Source organism: Prunus dulcis, chromosome 8, assembly GCF_902201215.1.
Source record: "Prunus dulcis chromosome 8, ALMONDv2, whole genome shotgun sequence".
NCBI classification, from domain to species: domain Eukaryota; kingdom Viridiplantae; phylum Streptophyta; class Magnoliopsida; order Rosales; family Rosaceae; genus Prunus; species Prunus dulcis.
In genome coordinates, this window is record NC_047657.1 from 7,371,570 (window position 1) to 7,391,626 (window position 20,057).

The 20,057-nt window shown below is 45.2% G+C and overlaps 4 protein-coding genes across 4 annotated transcripts; 1 reads left to right on the plus strand and 3 right to left on the minus strand.

The window, feature by feature from the left end:
- Positions 1–6,162: 6,162 nt before the first annotated feature.
- LOC117638368 lies at positions 6,163–7,248 on the minus strand. The gene is made up of 2 exons (XM_034373499.1): positions 6,883–7,248; positions 6,163–6,837 (listed from the first exon to the last, which is right to left on the minus strand). Exons 1-2 carry the CDS (start codon positions 7,246–7,248, stop codon positions 6,163–6,165), a joined length of 1,041 nt encoding a protein of 346 aa, XP_034229390.1.
- Positions 7,249–10,847: 3,599 nt separating this feature from the next.
- On the minus strand, positions 10,848–12,785 carry LOC117638369. The gene is made up of 2 exons (XM_034373501.1): positions 12,621–12,785; positions 10,848–11,456 (listed from the first exon to the last, which is right to left on the minus strand). Exons 1-2 carry the CDS (start codon positions 12,783–12,785, stop codon positions 10,848–10,850), a joined length of 774 nt encoding a protein of 257 aa, XP_034229392.1.
- A 1,553-nt stretch (positions 12,786–14,338) lies between these two features.
- LOC117638370 (uncharacterized protein At1g32220, chloroplastic-like) lies at positions 14,339–17,075 on the minus strand. The gene is made up of 9 exons (XM_034373502.1): positions 17,072–17,075; positions 16,383–16,503; positions 16,088–16,143; positions 15,946–16,001; positions 15,608–15,701; positions 15,441–15,520; positions 15,193–15,235; positions 14,595–14,913; positions 14,339–14,490 (listed from the first exon to the last, which is right to left on the minus strand). The coding sequence occupies exons 1-8, from the start codon at positions 17,073–17,075 to the stop codon at positions 14,834–14,836; spliced, it is 534 nt and encodes a 177-aa protein (XP_034229393.1). The 3' UTR covers positions 14,339–14,490; positions 14,595–14,833.
- On the plus strand, positions 17,055–17,736 carry LOC117637728 (vegetative cell wall protein gp1-like). The gene has a single exon (XM_034372712.1). The coding sequence runs from the start codon at positions 17,150–17,152 to the stop codon at positions 17,597–17,599; it is 450 nt and encodes a 149-aa protein (XP_034228603.1). The 5' UTR covers positions 17,055–17,149; the 3' UTR covers positions 17,600–17,736.
- The last annotated feature ends 2,321 nt before the right edge of the window (positions 17,737–20,057 follow it).

Consider the following 20,057-nt stretch of genomic DNA (forward strand, 5'->3'; position numbering starts at 1 on the left):
AAGGGGTGCGTGACTATGCCTTGAAGCATAGCTGGAGACGTTAGGAGGCTAGCAGGCTTGAGGGTGCACACTTTGGGCTCGAGCATGGAGGTCTAGATGCTCCAGACCTAGTGCGCGAAGTGGGCTCGCGCTAGGAGACGCGGATCTGGGGCATTGGCCCGACGTGGACTCGAGCTGGGCCTTCAAATTGGGTACGGGCTGGGCGTGCCTGTGTTTGGAGCGAGTAGGGCAGCGCTGCACAGGCTTAGGAGCACTGGATGGAGTCAATGGGCCTGGCTGACGCGTGCTAGGCTGGAGGCGCGAGCTGGGCCGCGACTGCTGCTGGGCTGCGTGCTGGAGCAACTACTGGGCTGACTCCCTTCTACTTGGGCTGATCCAAACAGCTCAAATTCCCTTCTTCTTTTTTTGTTTGCTGCTTTCTTTTTTTTGTTTTGCAAATTTTTCTTGCATTCTAACTTGTAGAATTTTTTCCTTTTTGCAGCTACTCATTGATCAACCATGTCTTCCGGAGATGGTAGCAAGGCTCCAAGCTCTCAGGTCCCTTTGTATTTATAGGGAGGCTCCATAGTACATCCTGATGCTAGGATCATTACCTTCCGTCCCTTTTACTTCTCCTTGGGCTTCAAGTTCCCGCTGTCAAAGCTTTTCAAGGAGGTGTTCTACGCCATGGGGTGTGCTCCAAGCTAGTATACTCCAAACGTTTACCGAGCGATCACGTGCTTTGAGAATCTGAGTCGTTTCTTCATGTTAAAGCAGAGTCGTTTCTTCATGCCCAAGTCCGCGTCTACAAGGCCAAGCTGATCAACAGTCTTAGTCAAGGGGATCACGCTTGGCATGACGACGTGTTGGAGGTCAGCGGACGATGGGAGGCCAAGCTGTTCAACAGTCTTAGTCTGTGTCCCATAACCTATTGCGATGGTATGTCTCTTTGCGATTTTTGATATGCTCCTTTTATTTGAATTTCTTGGAGTGTGGCTGACTAACTTCTATCTTCTGCTTGTATTGAGTGACATCAACAAGCAATTGGAGCTTGGACCGGACATGGCTAAGGTCCGTCGTGCTTTGAACATCCCTCTAAGGTTTTGCGAGTGGCGCTGGCTATTGAGTGAGTACCGGGAGGAAGACGGTGGTTTGCCCCCTACCGAGGATGTCGAAAGGTGGAAGAAGAACGGTCCTGACCTTGATGATCTGCTTGGAGGACAGGAAGAATGTTCTGCTGAATCTTTCTCAAAGAGAAAGGCTGCTGCCAAATCTTCAAGAGGTGAAGCCACTTCTTCGCACGCAAAGGATGGGCCTCCATCGAGGAAGAGACCAAGGCTCCCTACTGCTGAGAAGACTCAAGTGGGGTCCCCCTTGAGGGACTCCAGGTGTGTTCTGTATATCCCGTAGGATGATTCCCCTTAGGAAGTTGGCGAGCCCCAGGATCCCCCTTAAGGGACTCCGGGTGTGTTCTGCACATCCCGTAGGATGCCTTGGTCGTCACCCTGCATCTCCCGTAGGATGCCTTGGTCGTCACCCTGCGTCTCCCGTAGACGCTACTTATGGGTATTATCCTGCCTCCCTTAGGAAACGGATAGGAACTTGGATATTTCCCTCAGGAAGCATGGAGAACTCATTTTAAGAAATTCCTGGCGCACCCTGCGTCTCCCTTAGGACGCTTTTTTAGCTGGCTGCGCCTCCAAACAGACGCTTTTAGTCGTCACCCTGCGTGTCTTTCAGACGCTTTTTTAGCGGGCTGCGCCTCCAAACAGACGCTTTTAGTCGTCACCCTGCGTCTCCCTTAGGACGCTCCTTATGGGCAACTGTGTGACTATCCTGCCTCCCTTAGGAACCGGATAGGAACCTGGATATTTCCCACAGGAAGCGTGGCGACCCCCTTTTAAGAAACTTCTGGCTCACCCTGCGTCTCCCTTAGGACGGTTTTTTAGTGGGCTGCGTCTCCAAACGGACGCTTTTAGTCGTCGCCCTGCGTCTCCCTTAGGATGCTTCTTATAGGCAACTTTGTGACTATCCTGCGTTTCTTAGGAAATGGATAGGAACCTAGATATCCCTCTTAGGAAATTCCTGGCGCACCCTGCGCCTCCCGAAGGATGCTTTTTTAGAGGGCTGCGTCTCCAAACTGACGCTTTTAGTCATCGCCCTGCGTCTCCCTTAGGACACTCCTTATGAGCAACTGCGTGACTATCCTGCCTCCCTTAAGAAATGGATAGGAACCTGGACATCTCCCATAGGAAATTCTTGGCATAACCTGCGTCTCCCTTAGGACACTGCTTATGGGCAAATGTTGTGTTTCGTGGGCAGATGAGACATTTTGGAATGAGAAACTGAACTTATATTGATATTCATAAGATTACAGTCCTTTATTCGAAAATGGAAACAACTTGGTACAAAACTTAGAACTTCTAGCAGTCAGGAGGAAGCACTACGGATAATACTTTCGAAGATGGTGAGCATTCCATTGTCGCGGTATTTCCTTCCCCTCCATAGTGTCGAGTGTGTAGCTTCCTCTGCCCCCGAGTCGGCTGATCACATAAGGGCCTTCCCAGTTAGGATTCATCTTTTTTTACCCTTGTCTTGGTGCAGTAATGAAAGCCTTTCTTAGTAAGAGGTCGTCTGGTTGAAATCGTCTGATCTTAGCTCTTTTGTCGTGGTAAGACTTCAACTGCTGCTGATAGGAGGCGACTCGGATAATGGTTTTCTCACGCTCGCCCTCAAGTAAGTCGAGATTGAGCCTCATCTGCTCGGAGTTTTGATCAACACTGCCCACTTCCAGACTTATGGAGGGGGGCAATGATGTGAGGTGGTATGATCGCCTCTGTTCCAAAGGCGAGGGAGAATGGGGTTTCACCAGTCGATCTTCGTTTGGTGGTGCGATAAGCCCATAGTACTCCGGGGAGTTCATCCACCCATTTTCCTTCGGCGCCTTCCAGCCTTTTCTTCAAGCAGTCCAATATGACTTTGTTAGATGCCTCGGCTTGTCCATTTCCTTGTGGATACCTCGGGGTAGACAAGTGTTGCTTGATCTTGTATTTCGCAAAAAAGGCGGTGATCTGCTTGCCAATGAACTGTGAGCCATTGTCGGTAACCAGCGACTGTGGGCAGCCAAACCGGCATATGATGTTTCTCCAGATGAATCGCTCCACATCGGCTTCTTTAGTAGAGGATAGAGCTTCGGCCTCGATCCATTTAGTAAAGTAGTCGGTGGCGACGATCATCATTTCTTTCTTGGCGGGCGCTGGTGGCAGGGGACCCACTAGGTCGATGGCCCATTGCATAAACGGCCATGGACTGTTTTGCGGATGATAGACTTCGGCAGGCAAGTTAGGGATTGGCTTGTATCGCTGACAACGATCACACTTCTTGACATATTCAGCGGAGTCGTGACGCATGGTAGGCCAGAAGTAGCCTATGTTTAGAGCTTTCTGGGCGAGCGATCTGCCCCCAGAGTGGTTGCCACACTCGCCGTCGTGAATTTTGCAGAGAACCTCAAGTGTTTGAGGGTACTTTATGCAGGTGAAATGAGGACCGGAGTATGATCTGCGGATGAGCTTGTTGCCGAGCATGTAGTATATCGCGGCCTTTTGCTGGACCTTTCTAGCTTCGGACTTGTCCGTTGGCAGGTTTCCATTTGTCAAATAGTCGATGATGGGGTCTTGCCAACTAGGGTCCTCGTCAATCTGCATGGTATCGATTAGCTCTATTTCTTCTATGCTTGGTCGGTCAAGGTGTTCGACCGGGATGGAGCGTCTGAACTGGGTATCCAGCGCTGATCCTAGGCTTGCCAGTGCGTCTGCATGAGCGTTCTCTGCCCGGGGCACTTGTTGGATGGTGAAGGTGGGAAATGCCTTCAACAGCTCTTGGACTTTGTCAAGGTATAGGATCATCCTTGGGTGCTTCGCCATATATTCACCTGAGGCTTGATTCGTGATCAATTGTGAGTCAGAGTAGATGGCTAGCTTTTTGATTGCGAGCTCTTTTGCTAAACGTAGGCCGGCAAGCAATGCCTCATATTCTGCCTCGTTGTTCGAGGTCGGGAAGCCAAGCGTAATAGCTTGCTCCAACAGGGTTCCATCCGGGGTGGTGATGACGACTCCTGCTCCAGCTCCTTTTTGGTTCGATGCTCCATCTACGCGCAACTGCCACATGTCTCTGGGTTGGCTAGGTTCTGCGGAGGTCCCGTCTGCTTTTGAACTTTCCTTCTTTTGGTTGACCAACTTCTCTTTTTCGGCCGATGGGGTGAATTCTGCTACGAAGTCTGCTAAAGCCTGGGCTTTTATTGCAGTTTTTGGCCGGTAGAGGAGGTCATATTGGCTTAGCTCTATAGCCCACTTCATGAGTCGCTGAGAAGCATCAGGGCTGTGGAGGATTGATCTCAAAGGAAAGTCGGTCATGACGATGACTCGATGAGCTTGGTAGTAGGGTCGCAGCTTTCTGGCAGAAACTACAAGAGCCAAAATAAGTTTCTCCAATTTTGGGTAGCGAGTCTCTGCATCGAGGAGAGCTTTTGACGTGTAGAATACTGGATGTTGGGCCCCCAGCTCTTCTCGGATGAGAGCTGAACTGATAGCTGAGTTGGACACTGCCAAGTATACGAACAAGTCCTCACCAGGGACTGGCTTTGAGAGCATGGGAGGTGAGGTGAGGTAAGTCTTCAGATTTTGGAAAGCCACTTCGCACTCCTCATCCCATTTGTCTCTTTGTCCTTTCTTCAAAGCTTTGAAGAATGGTCTGCACTTGTCGGTTGATCTCGAGAGGAATCGGTTGAGGGCCGCTGCTCTGCTCGTCAGACTTTGTATTTCTTTCACCGTGGAAGGCGATTTCATCTCGAGAATGGCTTTGATTTGACGTGGGTGTGCCTCGATACCTCGTTGCGTGACTAGGTATCCCAAGAATCGGCCGGAGGATACACCAAACGTGCATTTACTTGGATTCAACTTCATGCGATATTGGCGGAGCAAGCTGAATGACTCGGCAAGATTTCCAATGTGATCTGCACGTTTTGGGGCTTTGACCAGCATGTCATCCACGTAGACCTCCATAGTTTTGCCGATCTGCTCCTTGAAGATTTTATTTACGAGCCTTTGATAGGTTGCTCCGGCGTTCTTCAGCCCAAAGGGCATGACCTTGTAGCAGTAGGTCCCTCTTTCGATGATGAAAGAAGTTTTCGCCTTGTCATCCCAGTGCATCATGATTTGGTTATAGCCGGAGTAGGCATCCATGAAGCTGAGCAGCTGATTGCCAGAAGTGGAATCCACGAGTTGGTCGATTCTCGGCAATGGGAAGTTGTCTTTAGGGCATGCCTTGTTGAGGTCTGTGTAATCGACGCAAACTCTCCATTTGCCATTTTCTTGTTTTGCCACCAAAACAACGTTGGCAAGCCATTCTGAGTAGGAGACCTCTTCGATGAAGCCGGCAGCTAGGAGTTTGTCAATCTCGGCTTCGATGATAGCGACTCGCTCGGGTGCGAAGTTGCGTCTCTTCTGCGCCACTGGCTTGCATGCGGGGTTGACGTGGAGTCGGTGACAGATGATGTTCGGGTCGATGCCAGGCATGTCTGATGGCGACCATGCGAACATGTCTTTGTTGCTCTGGAGGAATGTGGTAAGCTCCACCTTCTCTTCTGGGCTTAAGCGCGAGCCGATCCGCGCTTTCCTGTCTGGCTGGTCAGGATCCAAGGGTATTAACTCGACGTCCTCCTCGGGTTTCCATCCTTCTTCAGGAAAGACCTCTGGACGGATCTTCCTCGGCTTGGTCCTGACGCTTTGATTGCTATAAGATAGCAAGATTCGGTTGCTCAACCTCCTCCAGATCTGCCTGGCTCACAGGGAGAAACAGCGCTTGTTTGCCTTTCTTCAGCCCTTGGGTGGAGCATTTCCTCGCCATTGCTTGATCTCTGTTGATATGGCCGACACCGCCCCCAGGGATTAGGTACTGAATTTTCTGATGTGTGGAGGAGGTGATGGCGTTGATCTTGCCAATCCATGGTCTGCCCAGGATGCCGTTGTAGGGTGAGACCTCATTAATGACCATGAATGTTTGCGAGCTAATTACATGTGGGGAGTAGACGTCGAGGTCTATCATGCCCACGGTAACCGTTGTTGCACCAATAAAGCCAGTCAACGATCTGGCTAATTTGTTGATCTTTGTCTCCAAGCCCATCTGTTAAATGACCGCCAATTGTAGGATATTGGCTGCGCTGCCCTCGTCTGCATGGATTCGGTCGACCATGGCCTGAGCGATTTGAATGCTGATGACAAGGGCGTCATTATGTGGCATGTCGAGGCCGATCAGATCTTTCTTCTGGAAGCCGATCACAGGATCGTTTTCTGCTGGTGGAAGGTCGGTCAACACTTGGGAGATCACAGTGGCCTGTTTGATCTTTCTCTTCTTTTCCTTACTGGTCAGCCCAGACTCCTCGGAGTCGGCTAAGATTGTGTTAATCCTTATGACCTTTTGAGGCGGCTCCTTGGCGGTGTCTCGATCTTTAATTCGTTGGATGGCCTGCTTCGCAATGAATTCTGTGCAGTGACCTTCTCTCGCGAGTTCTTCAAGATGCGCTTTCAAAGCGAAGCAGTTGTTCGTAGTGTGTCCATGCGTTCCATGGAAGACACAGTATTTGCTAGTATCCCTCTTGTCCGGATCTCCTTTCAAGGGTGGTGGTTTTCTTACCCAAGGTTTGTTATTCACTTGGGCTAAGATTTGATGTATGGGGATGGTGAATTTGGGGTAGTTCTCTCCTACCGTAGCCTCCCCTTGTGGGTGCGACCTGCGCTTGTCCTTGTTCCTGTTGTTAAATCCGTTACCTCTTTGGCTTGCCCGTTTAGTTGGCTGAGCTTCCTGCTTTGTAGACCTCTTTACGGCGATTCGATCGTCATCTCAGACCGTGTAGCATTCCGCAGTGACGTAGACCTCTGCTAGAGTCTGGCTGGGAGTGATAGTCAACTCGCGGTACAAGTCGTGCTCAGCTGGAAGGCCTTTCTTGAAAGCAGTGGATGAGATTCGGTCGTCACATCCTGCAATGTTCGCCTTCTCCGCCTTGAATCTCTTGATGTAATCTCGAAGGGATTCGTCAGACTTCTTGCGTAGGTTGTACAAGTGGTCAGGGTTCTTCTTGATTGTCTGGTAAGAGGTGTATTCTTTGGTGAAGACGTAAGCTAGCTCCTTGAAGCTGCTGATCGACCTGGATGGTAGGGTGTGGAACCAGTCTTGGGCTACTCCTCGCAAGGTTATCGCAAATACCTTGCACATCAGCGCGTCGTCAGCCTAGTGGAGGATCATAACACTTTTGAAGTGTTTTAAGTGGCTCTCGGGATCGGAATCCCCTTTGAAGTGTATGGGATGAGGCATGTCGAACTGGTTCCATGGTATAAATAATCTCACGGGAGAATATTCGCTTCTAGATCCCTCAATCTTCGACCTTCCTTCTCTCGCTTCCTCGTTTCCTGTAAAAAAGATTGGAGTAAACAGACCATACCCCCGGTGTTGGCCAAAGGCCCTCCGATGCCAAAGTTAGTTCGAGTATTTGTAAGAAAACAATAGCTAAGCAAAGGGTATGGAGTTATATGTATGGTGTAAACCGGGAGGCCGGAGCCGTATGTGGTAGCCGGAGCCCTATGGAGAAAATATGGAGAGTGGAGAGGGAGAGAGAGCTTCAGGTATTTTTCTCGGGTATTAGGAGTAGGTTTAGATGTAGGTTTAGATGTACCTTGAATGATGAATGAGGTTATCTATTTATAGGAGCCTCAGGGCTAGGATTTCGTAGAGAATATGCTGAGTTTATTCTCTAACGAAATTCGTAGGGATCGAATCGGGCTTAGATAATATCTGAATTAAATGATATTATCTCATTTTATGAAGATAATATCTGAATTAATGATATTATCTTCTCTTTATTAGGATAATATCCGAATTAATGATATTATCTTATTAAATAAAGATAATATCATATTAATTAAGATATTTATCCCAATTAATTAATTAGCCAGATAAACTGGTTTAATTAATTAATTTAAGAGATAATCTTCTTTTTCACGTGGCGTGCCCTGATTGGAGACGAAAATATATGCTCCCACAAATGCCCCCCAGCTTCTGCGTGGCGCTTGTGTGGCAGGTAGGAGATGAAATTATTTTTTTCTGACTCTCCAACTGTGTTTGGGCTTTCTTCTGCAAGTTGGACTCCTTTTGCAGATCGGATTCCCAATTGGTGTAGGCCTCTTACTGTTGTTGGAGTTGGATTCCCAGTAGGAATGAGCTTGCGATTCCTTCTTGACCCGAGTTGTCCAACTTGTATAAATATAGGGCTTCTCTTTACTTTGTGTCACATCGCAAACTTAACTTCTCTACTTTCTAGTTTGAGAAAGATCTTGGAGAATTTGTACTGCTTGTTGAAGAGAGGAGTTGCCGTGCATCCCAAGATAAGTCAAGCACGTATATATTTTCTTCGTATTCTCTTTTTCGCGGCGAGGACCAGCTGGGTGGGACTTGGCTGGTTGACGTTGTGACTGGTAGCCAAAGACGGTTGGAGAGGTGGTGGCCGCTGGTTGCTGCTGAGCGAGTATAGAAAAAAAGTTGGTGGTCTGCCCCTTGCCCAAGGTGTTGAGAGATGGAAGTAGAATGGTCTAGTCTCTGATGATCTGCCAGCTGGGTAGGAGGAGTGTTCTGTCCGACCCCCTAAAGAAGGAAGGCTGATGTCAAGTCTTCAATAAATGAAGCTGTGACTTCGCGGGCGAAGGATGTGTCACCGTTAAGGAAGAAGCCAAGGATCCTTTCTGTTGAGAAGAGTCAAGTAGGAGATGTTCCCCCGTCGTCAGCTAGGGTTAAACATCTCGTTGGTGCAGATAGCAAGCAGATTGGCGATATGCACAATATTTGGGACGTTCCACTCAAGCCTCCTGCAGACAAGCTTGGAGATCGTGATCTGCTCTGTAAAGTAGTCCGTGTGTGATCTAGTTCACCTACTATGAGGCAATGAGATGCAGATATTATTCTTCGAATTCGGTCGTCTGCACCAGTCAAAGGATGGAGGTCGAATTGGGAGGTCTTCTCATCTACCCAATCATCATGATCCAGCAGTTAAGTCATGAGATGTCAAGCGTGAAGTAGATTCAGCGTCGTTGACTCATTTGGAGGTGAGGATGGCGGCGACCAAGAAGACGAGAGAGTCATATGCTCGAGCCGAGGGCTCTTCTGCAACGTCAACGGCTAATCCCAAGGTGAATAAGTCCACCCCTGCAGGGGATGCAGGCATGCCTGATCTGCTTAAGACGAACTTTCTGTCAAGTCCATCCACTTGTGCTGAGCTCATTGATCAAATCCATCAGGCTGGCAATCTTGGTCTTTTCTCAAGTCTTTCCTTGGAAAAACAAAGGGAAGCAACATTTCACCTGCTTTAAAAAAGAGGTGGTGGAAGATATCGCGAATCAGGCAGGTGGAGTTGCTGAGAGCATGGCTGATCAGGTGAATGCGGAAGAGACTGCAGATTAAGGATCTCCTGTTGGCGTCTCGGAGTAGATGAAGACTCATTTATTTTTTTTCAGCTTTTGTAGTCTGCTCTCTGTTTAGAATAATTGGTCTTGTTTGACCATCTTCTTTTTGTTGAACTTGGCCGGTTGATCACTTTGCTATGGAAATTTCAGTTTTTTATTTTATTTTATTTTATATAACTTCAATTCACATAGTGTCTTGTGAATTGCTTGAGTGTTTCTGAGTTGTGGCATGTTTAGCTTACGTCTGGAGACGTGTCGATGAGAGTGGCCTGTTTGGCCTATGTCCGGAAACGTGTCAATGAGTGTGACCCGTTTGGCCTACGTCCGGGGACGTGTCGATGATAGTATCCCGTTTGGCATACGTCCGGAGACGTGTCGATGATAGTGGCCTATTTGACCTACGTCCGGAGACGTGTCGATGATAGTGGCCTATTTGACCTACGTCCGGAGACGTGTCGATGTGTATGACCTGTTTGGCCTACGTCTGGAGACGTGTCGATGATAGTGGCTCGTTTGGCCTACGTCAGGAGACGTGTCAATCAGTGTGGCCCGTTTGGCCTATGTCAGGAGACGTGTCAATCAGTGTGGCCCGTTTGGCCTACGTCAGGAGACGTGTCGATGATAGTGGCCTTTTGGCCTACGTCCGGAGACGTGTCGATGTGTATGACCCTTTCAGCCTACGTCCAGAGACGTGTCGATGATAGTGGCCTGTTTGGCCTACATCCGGAGACATGTCGATGAGGGTGGCCCGTTTAGCCTACGTCAGGAGAAGTGTCGATGAGAGTGGCCCGTTTGGCCTACATCCAGAGACGTGTCGATAAGTGTGGCTCGCTTGGCCTACGTCAGGAGACGTGTCGATTGCTTTTGTGAACACTCCATTGGAAAGAAAAGCTTGAACTTGTATTGATGTCTGTGTGACTACATTGCTTTATTGAACAAAAAGATAAGCTTGCATGAGTAACATCAAAAGTAACTTGTCTTCAATGAAGGTGAGGGAGGCTTGGGTGCCTGCTTAGAGCCCAACTAATAGGTGAAGAGTTTCATGGATAGTCCTCCTGGAGGTGATGGGCATTCCATTGCCTTGGAACTTCCTTCCATTGAAAGATGATGAAAGGTTTGTCTTCCATAACTTGGTAGCTAGTGACGGCTTGGAAGACGAAAGTCGTGTGCTTGATCTTTCTCTTCTGCCCCCTGGTGGTCACCCCGGGCTCTTAGAGCAAACTAGGATCGTGTTGATCCATATGGCTTTTTTCGTGGAGGCTCATTGTTAGTTGCGTCACAATCCTTGATTTGTTGAATAGCCCCCATTGAGATGAATTTCGTGCAATGGCCGTCTCTGACTAGATCTTCAAGGTACCTTTTTCAGGCGAAGCAGTCGTTTGTATAATGACCATACCCTTCATGGAATGTGAAGTATCTACTGGTATCCTTCTTGGTTAGGTTTCCCTTTAAAGGTGATGGTTTCTTCAACCAAGGCATGTCATTTACTTGGGCTAGGATCTGGTGTATCGGGATTGTGAACTTGGTGTAGCTCTCTGCTGCTGGAGCACTTTCCTGAGGCTGTGATCTGCGCTTGCCGTTCTCTTTGCTTGCCTGCTTAGCTGCTTGATCAGCCTTATTCGCGGTAATCTGGTCGTCGTCCCATAGTGCGTAGCGCTCTGCTGTAGCAAAGACTTCTATCAATGTTTGGCAGGGAGAGATGGTCAGCTCGCGATACAGCTCACATTCAATTGGCAACCCTCTCTTGAAGGCGGAGGATGCAATTTGGTCATCACATCCTACAATGTTTGCCCTCTCTGCTTTGAACCTCTTGATGTAGTCTCGGAGGGATTCATCGGACTTCTTTTGCACGTTGAACAGATGGTCAGGGTTCTTCTTGATCGTCCGATAAGAAGTGTACTCTTTGGTGAAGACATAAGCAAGCTCTTTGAAGCTGCTGATCGACCCGGATGGCAGGGTGTGGAACCAGTCCTAAGCTGCTCCTCACAAAGTCATTGCAAAGACCTTGCACATTAGCGCGTCTTCAATTTTGTGTAGGATCATAAGGCTCTTGAAAAGCTTCAGAGGCTTTCAGGATCGGAATCCCCTTTGAAGCATGTGAAAAAGGGCGTTGAGAATCGTTTCGGGGGAGCTTGCTCGATTTCGGTGGTGAAAGGTGAGGAGTTTGCTTGGTCTACCTCCATGCGTAGTGCATCTTCAAAATTTCCTCCAATCTTTAAGTCTCGAAGTCGGTTATTCACAAGTTTCTCACCGTCTTCGGCACACATGGCTGGTCGGCCACGTTGATGACCTTTACGATTTGGGCGAGGCTGATTAACTTCCTCATTGGTTTGCAAGGGTCGACTTTCTCTGTTGCGCTGCCTAGGCAGCGTGTTGGTGGATTGCGTTTGCGAGGAATTTTCTGTAACTTGGCTACGAGAATTGGTTCTTCGAGAGAAAGTAGTAGAGCGCCTTTCTTCACTGTCCTCATTGTGCGGGTTATCAAGTTGACCTCTCCGGGGGCCTAGCCTTTCATAAATATTTCTCTGCTAGCGGGCGCGGATGCCAAGTTGTGTGCTTAACCTATCGTGCACATTGGTCCTTAAGTTCAATCTGGATGGGAGACTTCGTCTGCTCAGAGTGTGGCTTGCGGATGCTTGCGACATGTCAGTGAGCTTATTGCATTGTTGTGCATTTCCTTGTCTACTTTCTCTTGCTCAACCTGCTTGGTTCCCACCGAACTGCCTATCGGCGTGTTTGTTCATCCTTCTCTCTTCACCCTGTTGTCCAAGGTCAAGGTTTTGAGCCAAGTTTATTTGGTTGAGGAATTGCCTCATCAAATTGTTTTGGTCGTCCATTCTCTGAGTTAGCTGGTCAACTCTCAGATTAAGGTCTACTTGACTTCGTGGATCGGGAGGAAAGAAATGTGTGGAGCCCAATTGCACACGTGCTAGGGTTCCATTGGATGTGTAGGCGGGAGCATGAGTCGAGCGTGGAGGTAATGGAGGGAATGCTTGAAGTTGCTCTAAGATTGGGCCAAAGTCGGCGGTGGTAGTGAGCCCACCTTGATGTGAGGTTCCACCATGCTCGGCGGTGGTGCTACGAAGGTGGCTAGATTCGGCCACGGGGCCTTGACGCCGGTGCGGTGGTCCTAACTGCGAGTCCGGCGGGTGGCACGGTGGTTCCAATCACACGGGGCGGCTGCTGTTGTGCAACAACAAGGGTTTGTTGTGGGTTCATGGCGGCGAGAGATGGTTGAGCCACCATGTCGATCGCTAGATCGTGGGAGGAGTAGCTTTGGGCCGTCACGGATTGAGCCATCGCGGCGGTTTTGCTCCTCGTGCGCTTGCTTCCAACCATGGTTGTTTGGAAGGCTTCGATGGATTGGAAAATAGGAGGAACGGATTTCTTGAGCATGCTTTGAGTATAACTCATGCTCTCAATGAAAGCACCAAATGTTTGTGCAAATAATCTCACGGGAGAATATTCGCTTCTAGATCCCTCAACCTTCGACCTTCCTTCTCTCTCTTCCTCGTTTCCTGTAAAAAAGATTGGAGTAAATAGACCACACCCGGGGGGTGTTGGCCAAAGGCCCTCCGATGCCTAAGTTAGTTCGAGTGTTTGTAGGAAAACAATAGCTAAGCAAATGGTACGGAGTTGTATGTATGGTGTGAACCGGGTGGCTGGAGCCGTGTGTGGTGGGCGAAGCCGTATGGAGAAAATATAGAGAGTGGAGAAGGAGAAAGAGCTTCGGGTATTAGGAGTAGGTTTTTTGAAATACCTTGAATGATGAATGAGGTCGTCTATTTATTGGAGCCTTGGAGCTAGGGTTTTGTAAAGAATATGCTGAGTTTATTCTCTACCCAAATTCGTAGGGATCGAGTCGGACTTAGATAATATCTGAATTAAATGATATTATCTCCTTTTATGAAGATAATATCTGAATTAATGATATTATCTTCTCTTTATTAGGATAATATCCGAATTAATGATATTATCTTATTAAATAAAGATAATATCATATTAATTAAGATATTTATCACAATTAATTAATTAGCTAGATAAACTGGTTCAATTAATTAATTAAAGAGATAATCTTCTTTTCCACGTGGCGTTCTGTGATTGGAGACGAAAATATTTACTCCCACATGAGTCAAATTTACTATAAAATGAAAACTAGAGGATACCTGGAAATAACTAAGTTCGTCGTCAAATAGTCACTCTTCATTAACTTACTTGATTATTTTAGAGCAATTCATGGAAATAATATTGTTTTGAATAAGAAAATTGAGTTATAGGTGTTAAGCTAACGATGCAAAAGTGACTTAGTCACAAAGGTGTGGTGTTGTCACCAGACTAGTCACAAATCATATTCTTTGCTGGAAGCCTGGAACTGGTTTTCTTGACTTGGCTTCTAAGTTTTCGTGCGAAACCTTCTTGGATTTTACTTTGGTCCTTTTTCATGCAGCAACACCTTTACATCTAACAGTAGGGCTGGGTACGGTCCAGTTCGGTCCGGTTTAGAGCTCGAACTGGAACTAAAATCGGCACTGTTTATCCGGTCCGGTCTGGTCCGGTTCTTAGAAAAAACAAGGGGAAAACCGGACCAAAATCAAACCGTCCGGTCCGGTCTGGTTTTCCGGTTTTGGCCGATTGTTTTTTTTTTTTTTTTTAAATGTCTGTTTGTGTTGGGCTTTAGTAGATATAAGCCCCTGTTTCAGATTCCTGTACAAATTTGGCATAAACTTAAATAATTTCTACATCCCAAGCATGTGCATTTTAACTTCCAAATACAAAATATGGTCATCCAATCCAAACATACAAAACATGGTTATCCAATCCAAACATACAATGTTAAGAATTATACAACCCAATGTAAAAATTGATAATTAAATTACAAACCAAATTAGAAGTTCGAAACATAAGCCAAAAATTAAAACATAACACCAATGAAGGCTTCACATATTAAATGATCATTGGAACGTAGAAGGACTTGAGTTGGTTGGTGCCGGCAAATTTGTAAGATCTACAAATAAAAATATAAACACATTAAAACATTAGGCAAACATGCAAACTACATATATAGTAATAGTATACATAATTAAATTACATAAAACTAAAAACAAATACCTGACTCAATGGATTCATAAAACTCCATTTCTTGAATGGTTGGCTCATATTGTATAACGGAGATGTCATCGGACCTTAACCAATTTTGAGAACAAATTAAGGCCTCCACAATCTTAGGAGTTAAAGAAGCACGGAATGAATTAATCACTCCACCACTCGTGCTAAAGCATGATTCCGAAGCCACGGTTGATACGGGAATAGCAAGCACATCCTTACAATGGCAGCTCACACGTCAGTCTTCATATAATAATTGATTCACTCCAGTTATAAATCCAGACGCTTCTAGTCCCATAAATAAATCCAGGCCTCAAAATCACTCCTGAAAAGCGCAAGTAAAATTTCATGTAATAGAAGATTCCATTATTATACAAAACAAAAACGGTCCTTATAACTAATACTCTAGTCACTCGTTATTGGTTTCAAGAAACATAGTAAATTAATGTTTTTAAGAAGATATTGATTGAAATTAGAGGGACAGGATATGTAACAACTTGTTAAATTTCCAGGAAAGTTTATTAATCTCTCAGATCTTAGCCATTTATCTGATAAATGAACAGCTAGGTATAAGATGTTCATCTGACATAGTAAGAAAGCTCACCTCCATAAGGGAATTTGGTTAGTAGCTCTGTTTCTGCAGCTCTCTAGATTGAACAAGATGCAGCAAAGGAATTTGTGTCAGATAACATTAAAAACATTAAAAATTGTTCCTAGCAAAAATACTAGAGCATGGTGAAATGGGTACGAGTAAAAGACAAACGTTTATTAAGAAAAGAGTCCCAGCATTAAAATGTCTCGTACAAGTAAAACTTAAACAAAGCAAATAGGTGCTATCATTCAGTATGGTACCTTCCCCTTATAATATCCTCGCAGTAAGTAATTTACCACACCAAAATCAGCGGTAGAGACATACACAAATCGTTTCACACCTGCAGGATCAACGGCAATAGTTTAATAGAGGTACTAAGGAAGTTGCCAATAGAAAAATGAAATTTGAAACATATATGAATATATACCTTGTTCAGAAGCAGCTCTAATTGCATTTATATTAGCAGTCCTATTAATCTTATACATGTAAGAATTGGAGCCAAACCCACCAACACAGGATATCTAGGACAAGAAAACTCATTAGGAAGACAAATCAAACATATCACCCAGGAAAGAAAGCTAAGTGGCAGGATAAGTAAGAGAGAGTTTCATTCTATAATCCATACAATAAGCACATTTTGAACTACAAATGGAAGGGGGGAACAATACATTACATGGATAGAGAAAGTGTCAGTGTGTGCATGTGTCTTTGCTACGTATTGGCTAATGACAGTCAAATAAAACAGAGCATGAAGAGAATGCATACAACAGACGTGACACCATCGAGAGCATCCTTCAATGACTCAGGTGATAGAAGGTTTCCTGGAAAATGAATTTTTTTTTATTTAAGAAACTGCTACCCAAAAAAAAGTGAGGTCATCAAGAAAAGACTACACAAGAAAGCAAACCTTTATGCCAGGTCACATTGTTGGCCCATGGATCATGTAATGATGACCTACCAGACCTGAGAAGGAAAACAAGAATAATCAAATAGGATGATATTCAATCAAACAGAATAATCAAATATATGGAGATGGAAGTGTAGTATTTTCCTCTTAGTAAATAGGCAGCTACAGAATTATTATTCCCTTATGATATAAGAAGCATTCAGATCGGATACAAGCCAACTGATCAACGCTGATGAATAATTCCTAAGCATCAATAGGTGACGCAGCTTAACAATTGTATAGAGAAAATACATACCTGCTAAGGCTAGCAACGGACAATCCAGAGAGAGACGGAGAAGATGAGCGGCAACTTGGTCTGAGAGAAGAGAAGCAGACACAGAGAGAGACGGAGAAGAGGAGCGGCAGCTTGGTCGAGACTGAGGGAAAAGAAAACCTAATTTGTGTAAACTAAAGTGGGCCTGTTTCTTTGTAACCAGATATGGCCAGTTCTATTCTAACAAAATAGAACTGGCCTAATAAAATAATATTTTTTATATTGTATATTATATATAATATATTAAAATATATATTTAATATTGGACCGGTCCGGTTCGGTCCGGTCCGGTGCTGTCTTGTGTAAAACCAGAATCGAAACCGGTTTGAACCGGTCAAGTCCGGTTCGGTCCGGTTTTGTTGACTTTTTAATCAACTCGGTTTTTTCCGATTTTTTTTTTCATCCGGTCCGGTTCGGTTTTCCGATTTTTCGGTTCATATGCCCACCCCTATCTAACAGCCACTAAAACCCAGCCAATACGACAACCGCGTTCTGGTCAGACTTTTCTAACCAAGTCCAGCTTGCTTGCTACGTAATATTTCCTTTCATCCCAACCACAAAATCTGCACCGTCCAAACCCCTTAGAAATTTCTCAAAATCAACGGGGATCTATTTACCAAACTCTCCTCAGCCCTCCCCTATAAAAAGCCCTCTCCCTTCTCTCCTTAAACCCATCCTTCGCTTCTTAATCTTCATCTGCCTGCCTCTTAAACCCCATCACTTTCTCTGTCTTCATTCGCTCTTCTACAATGGCTCAATCCAACGCCGTCGTTTTGGTGCTAATGGCTGCCCTCTTGGTGGCCTCAACAAGGGCACAATCCCCTGCATCTTCCCCAGCCAAGTCCCCAGCCTCTGCCCCTTCTCCTTTGAGCACTCCACCCGCCTCCGCTCCTTCTCCTTTAAGCACTCCACCCGCTGCTTCACCTTCTCCTTTGAGTACCTCACCTTCTCCTTCGGGCACTCCACCCTCGGCTGCTCCTTCTGGCACTCCACCCTCGGCTGCTCCTTCTACATCTCCGGTCGCAGACGCTCCACCTTCTCCCCCATCGTCTTCTCCTGAATCTCCGGCCACCTCTCCCCCTTCTTCGGTCTCGGGATCCCCCACAGAAGCTCCTGCACCCAACGGTGCCGTTTTAAACAGGTTCTCCTTCGCGGGATCCGTGGCTGCTTGGGTTTTCGCTGCCGCCATGCATATGTAAAGAGGGAAAGTACAGCGGCAGTTTTCTGAATTTTAATAATTTGTTTTATTGTATTTAATTTACTATATGATTAATTAATTCATTTTGTAGTTGTTGATATATATAGGAATAAAAAGAGACACATTTTTTTGTCATCAGAATTGCAATCTAATTTTTCTTTATTTTATATTAAAAATTATATAATTTTGTAATTGTTGCCAAATTCACAATTGACAAGAAGCTGAGATTTGAGATTACAAATGAAAAAGCTGCAATCATGAATTAGAATTTTCTTTTTAGAAAATTTTATTATGAAGTAATTTTTTTTTTGTTCTTCTAGTGATAAAGTAGTTGGAAAGAGAAATCCTCTCATGAGAATGAGAATAAGTCCACCCTCTTGTTTTTAAAATTTAATTCTAATTTTGTCGTTTTGAATTAGCAAAACCAGTTGTAGATAGGTTTGTCATTGGGCATTGAAAGATCAATCTTCACCCTCAAGTTTTTAACAACCAAAAAAAAGAGAGAGAAGGAAATCTCATGCTCAATGTAGAAATTGATTTTCCCTTATATTATTCATATGATCATTATACAATATATATATATATATAAAGTTTGTAGAGAATAATCTACAGTTACAACAAGTCATTATCTACAGTTATGGTCTAATAACAACGTAACTGACAACTGTCCATTTCCTATCATTAGTAGGATTAACTATTGTAACTCCATAACACTCCCCCGCAAATCGAGCGCACACAGCATAGCAAGATTTGAATGAAGAAACCACATGGTGATGGAGATGGCAGTAGCAGTCGTCTGTAGTAGTCTAGTAAGGGAAACAAAAAAGAAGAACTCCATAGGTGCAACAACGGCTTGAGAGAAACAAAGTAATAGAAAAATAAAAATAATGCCCATTGAGAGGCAGCAAGTGAAGGAGCGCATGGGCTCATGGAAGGAAGGAATAAAATGAAGGGTTGGCATACAAGTCAAATGTACCTAGGGAACAACTCTAGGCACCTGAGAAACATAACTCTAACTAGGAATCACCTCTAGGTAGGATAAAGAGCATGCGATAAGCAGGAAAATAGAGGGATGGGGAAGTGAAACCCATCATCAAGTGAGAAAGGCCAGAAATTCGTGCACAAAGAGAAAGAAACACAATTTTAAACGTAAAGGGATGGGGAAGAAAAAAAAAAACCACAAAAAAGAAAGATGATTGACCCAAAAAAACAATAGTAAGAAATAAAGGAGGAAACCAAGTGAGACAGAGAAAGGAAAAGAGAGGGTGGGCAAAACACACAGAGTTAAAATCTTTTCAAAATAAAGATGGAAAAAGGGAAGAAAGAAATAGAGGAGAAAAGGTAACACCCATCAAAAGGAGAAAGTAGGCAAGAGAGGGAGAGAGAACAAGAGGCAAGAGACAACCCATGAAAAGGAAAGGAAACTCAAGATGGCAGAGACAACCCATAACAGGGAGAGAGACAACACAATTGAAAAGAAGAGAAGAGAATACCCCAGTAACATAAAAGAATTATAAAGAAAAGAAAACAATACCCTTGTAACAGAGAAGAAGAAAGGCAAGGCAAGAGAGCATTGAAGAAGACAGAGACCAACAGTAAAATCAAAGAAAGAGATTGGGCTTAAGAGGGGAGGAGAACACATGTTGAGCATGGATAGAGCGTGAGAGGCCGATACCAAGGCAGAAGCACAGAGGAAGAAACAGGGGCTGTGCAAAGGGAACACCAGCAGTGTAGCACGGCAGAGAAGGCTTGGCAAGCATTGACGAGGCTCACGGAGGAAAGAGAGACGGCTCGGTGAGCGATGACAGGCAATATCAACAAACAAGGGGAAAGGATAGACACCACGATAGAGAAACCATCATAAATACATAAGAGAGAGAAACCATCAGAAATACAGGAGAGAGAGAAACCACAATTGTAGACTAGGAAAAGTGAAAGGAAAGAAAGTCTTTTTTTTTTATAAATTATTTTATCTATAGATATGGGCTTCTAATAAAAATAAATAAAAACAAAATAAAAGAACGGAAGCATTAAGGTGAGGAGCACGAGTGTTTGGGTAGGAGAGAGAGAGAGAGAGAGAGAGAGAGAGAGAGAGAGAGATGAAGCTTAAGGGAATGAAAGGGAAGCATGCGTGTAGATAGATAATGGAGAAAGAGAGGGAGTCTTGATATAACCAGAGAAAGAGAGAGAGTTCAAGAGGGAGTTTTGATAGAGAGCTGAACACGGAGAGAGTGAAAGATAAAGGCTCATCAATGAGCAGAGAGCTTGACGGGGAGTGTTGAAAAATAAAAGGAAATGGCAGCGGCAGAGAGAAAGAAAAAAAAGATTTACTGATTATAGAGGGGAGGAGAAGATGGAGAACTGTACAGAAGCAAACACCCTTTCGGGCAAGGAGAGCCAACGACTCTCAATGTTGGCAAATGAAGGATCGCTAATTGGTGTTAGCCATTAGCTCTGAT

Excerpts from the sequence above, each read along its gene's own strand:
- LOC117638368 (XM_034373499.1), bottom strand. The coding sequence starts at position 7,248 with ATGTGCAAGGTATTTGCGATAACCTTGCGAGGAGTAGCCCAAGACTGG. Across the intron at positions 6,838-6,882 it reads TCACTGCGGAATGCTACACG|GAAGCTCAGCCAACTAAACG; the intron begins GTCTGAGATGAC and ends TCTACAAAGCAG.
- LOC117638369 (XM_034373501.1), bottom strand. The coding sequence starts at position 12,785 with ATGGCTCAATCCGTGACGGCCCAAAGCTACTCCTCCCACGATCTAGCG. Across the intron at positions 11,457-12,620 it reads TGCCACCCGCCGGACTCGCA|GACTGGTTCCACACCCTGCC; the intron begins GTTAGGACCACC and ends GGAGCAGCTTAG.
- LOC117638370 (XM_034373502.1), bottom strand. Across the intron at positions 15,702-15,945 it reads TCGATGGTGTCACGTCTGTT|ATATCCTGTGTTGGTGGGTT; the intron begins GTATGCATTCTC and ends TTCTTGTCCTAG. Across the intron at positions 14,914-15,192 it reads AACCAAATTCCCTTATGGAG|GAGTGATTTTGAGGCCTGGA; the intron begins GTGAGCTTTCTT and ends TGCGCTTTTCAG.
- LOC117637728 (XM_034372712.1), top strand. The coding sequence starts at position 17,150 with ATGGCTCAATCCAACGCCGTCGTTTTGGTGCTAATGGCTGCCCTCTTG.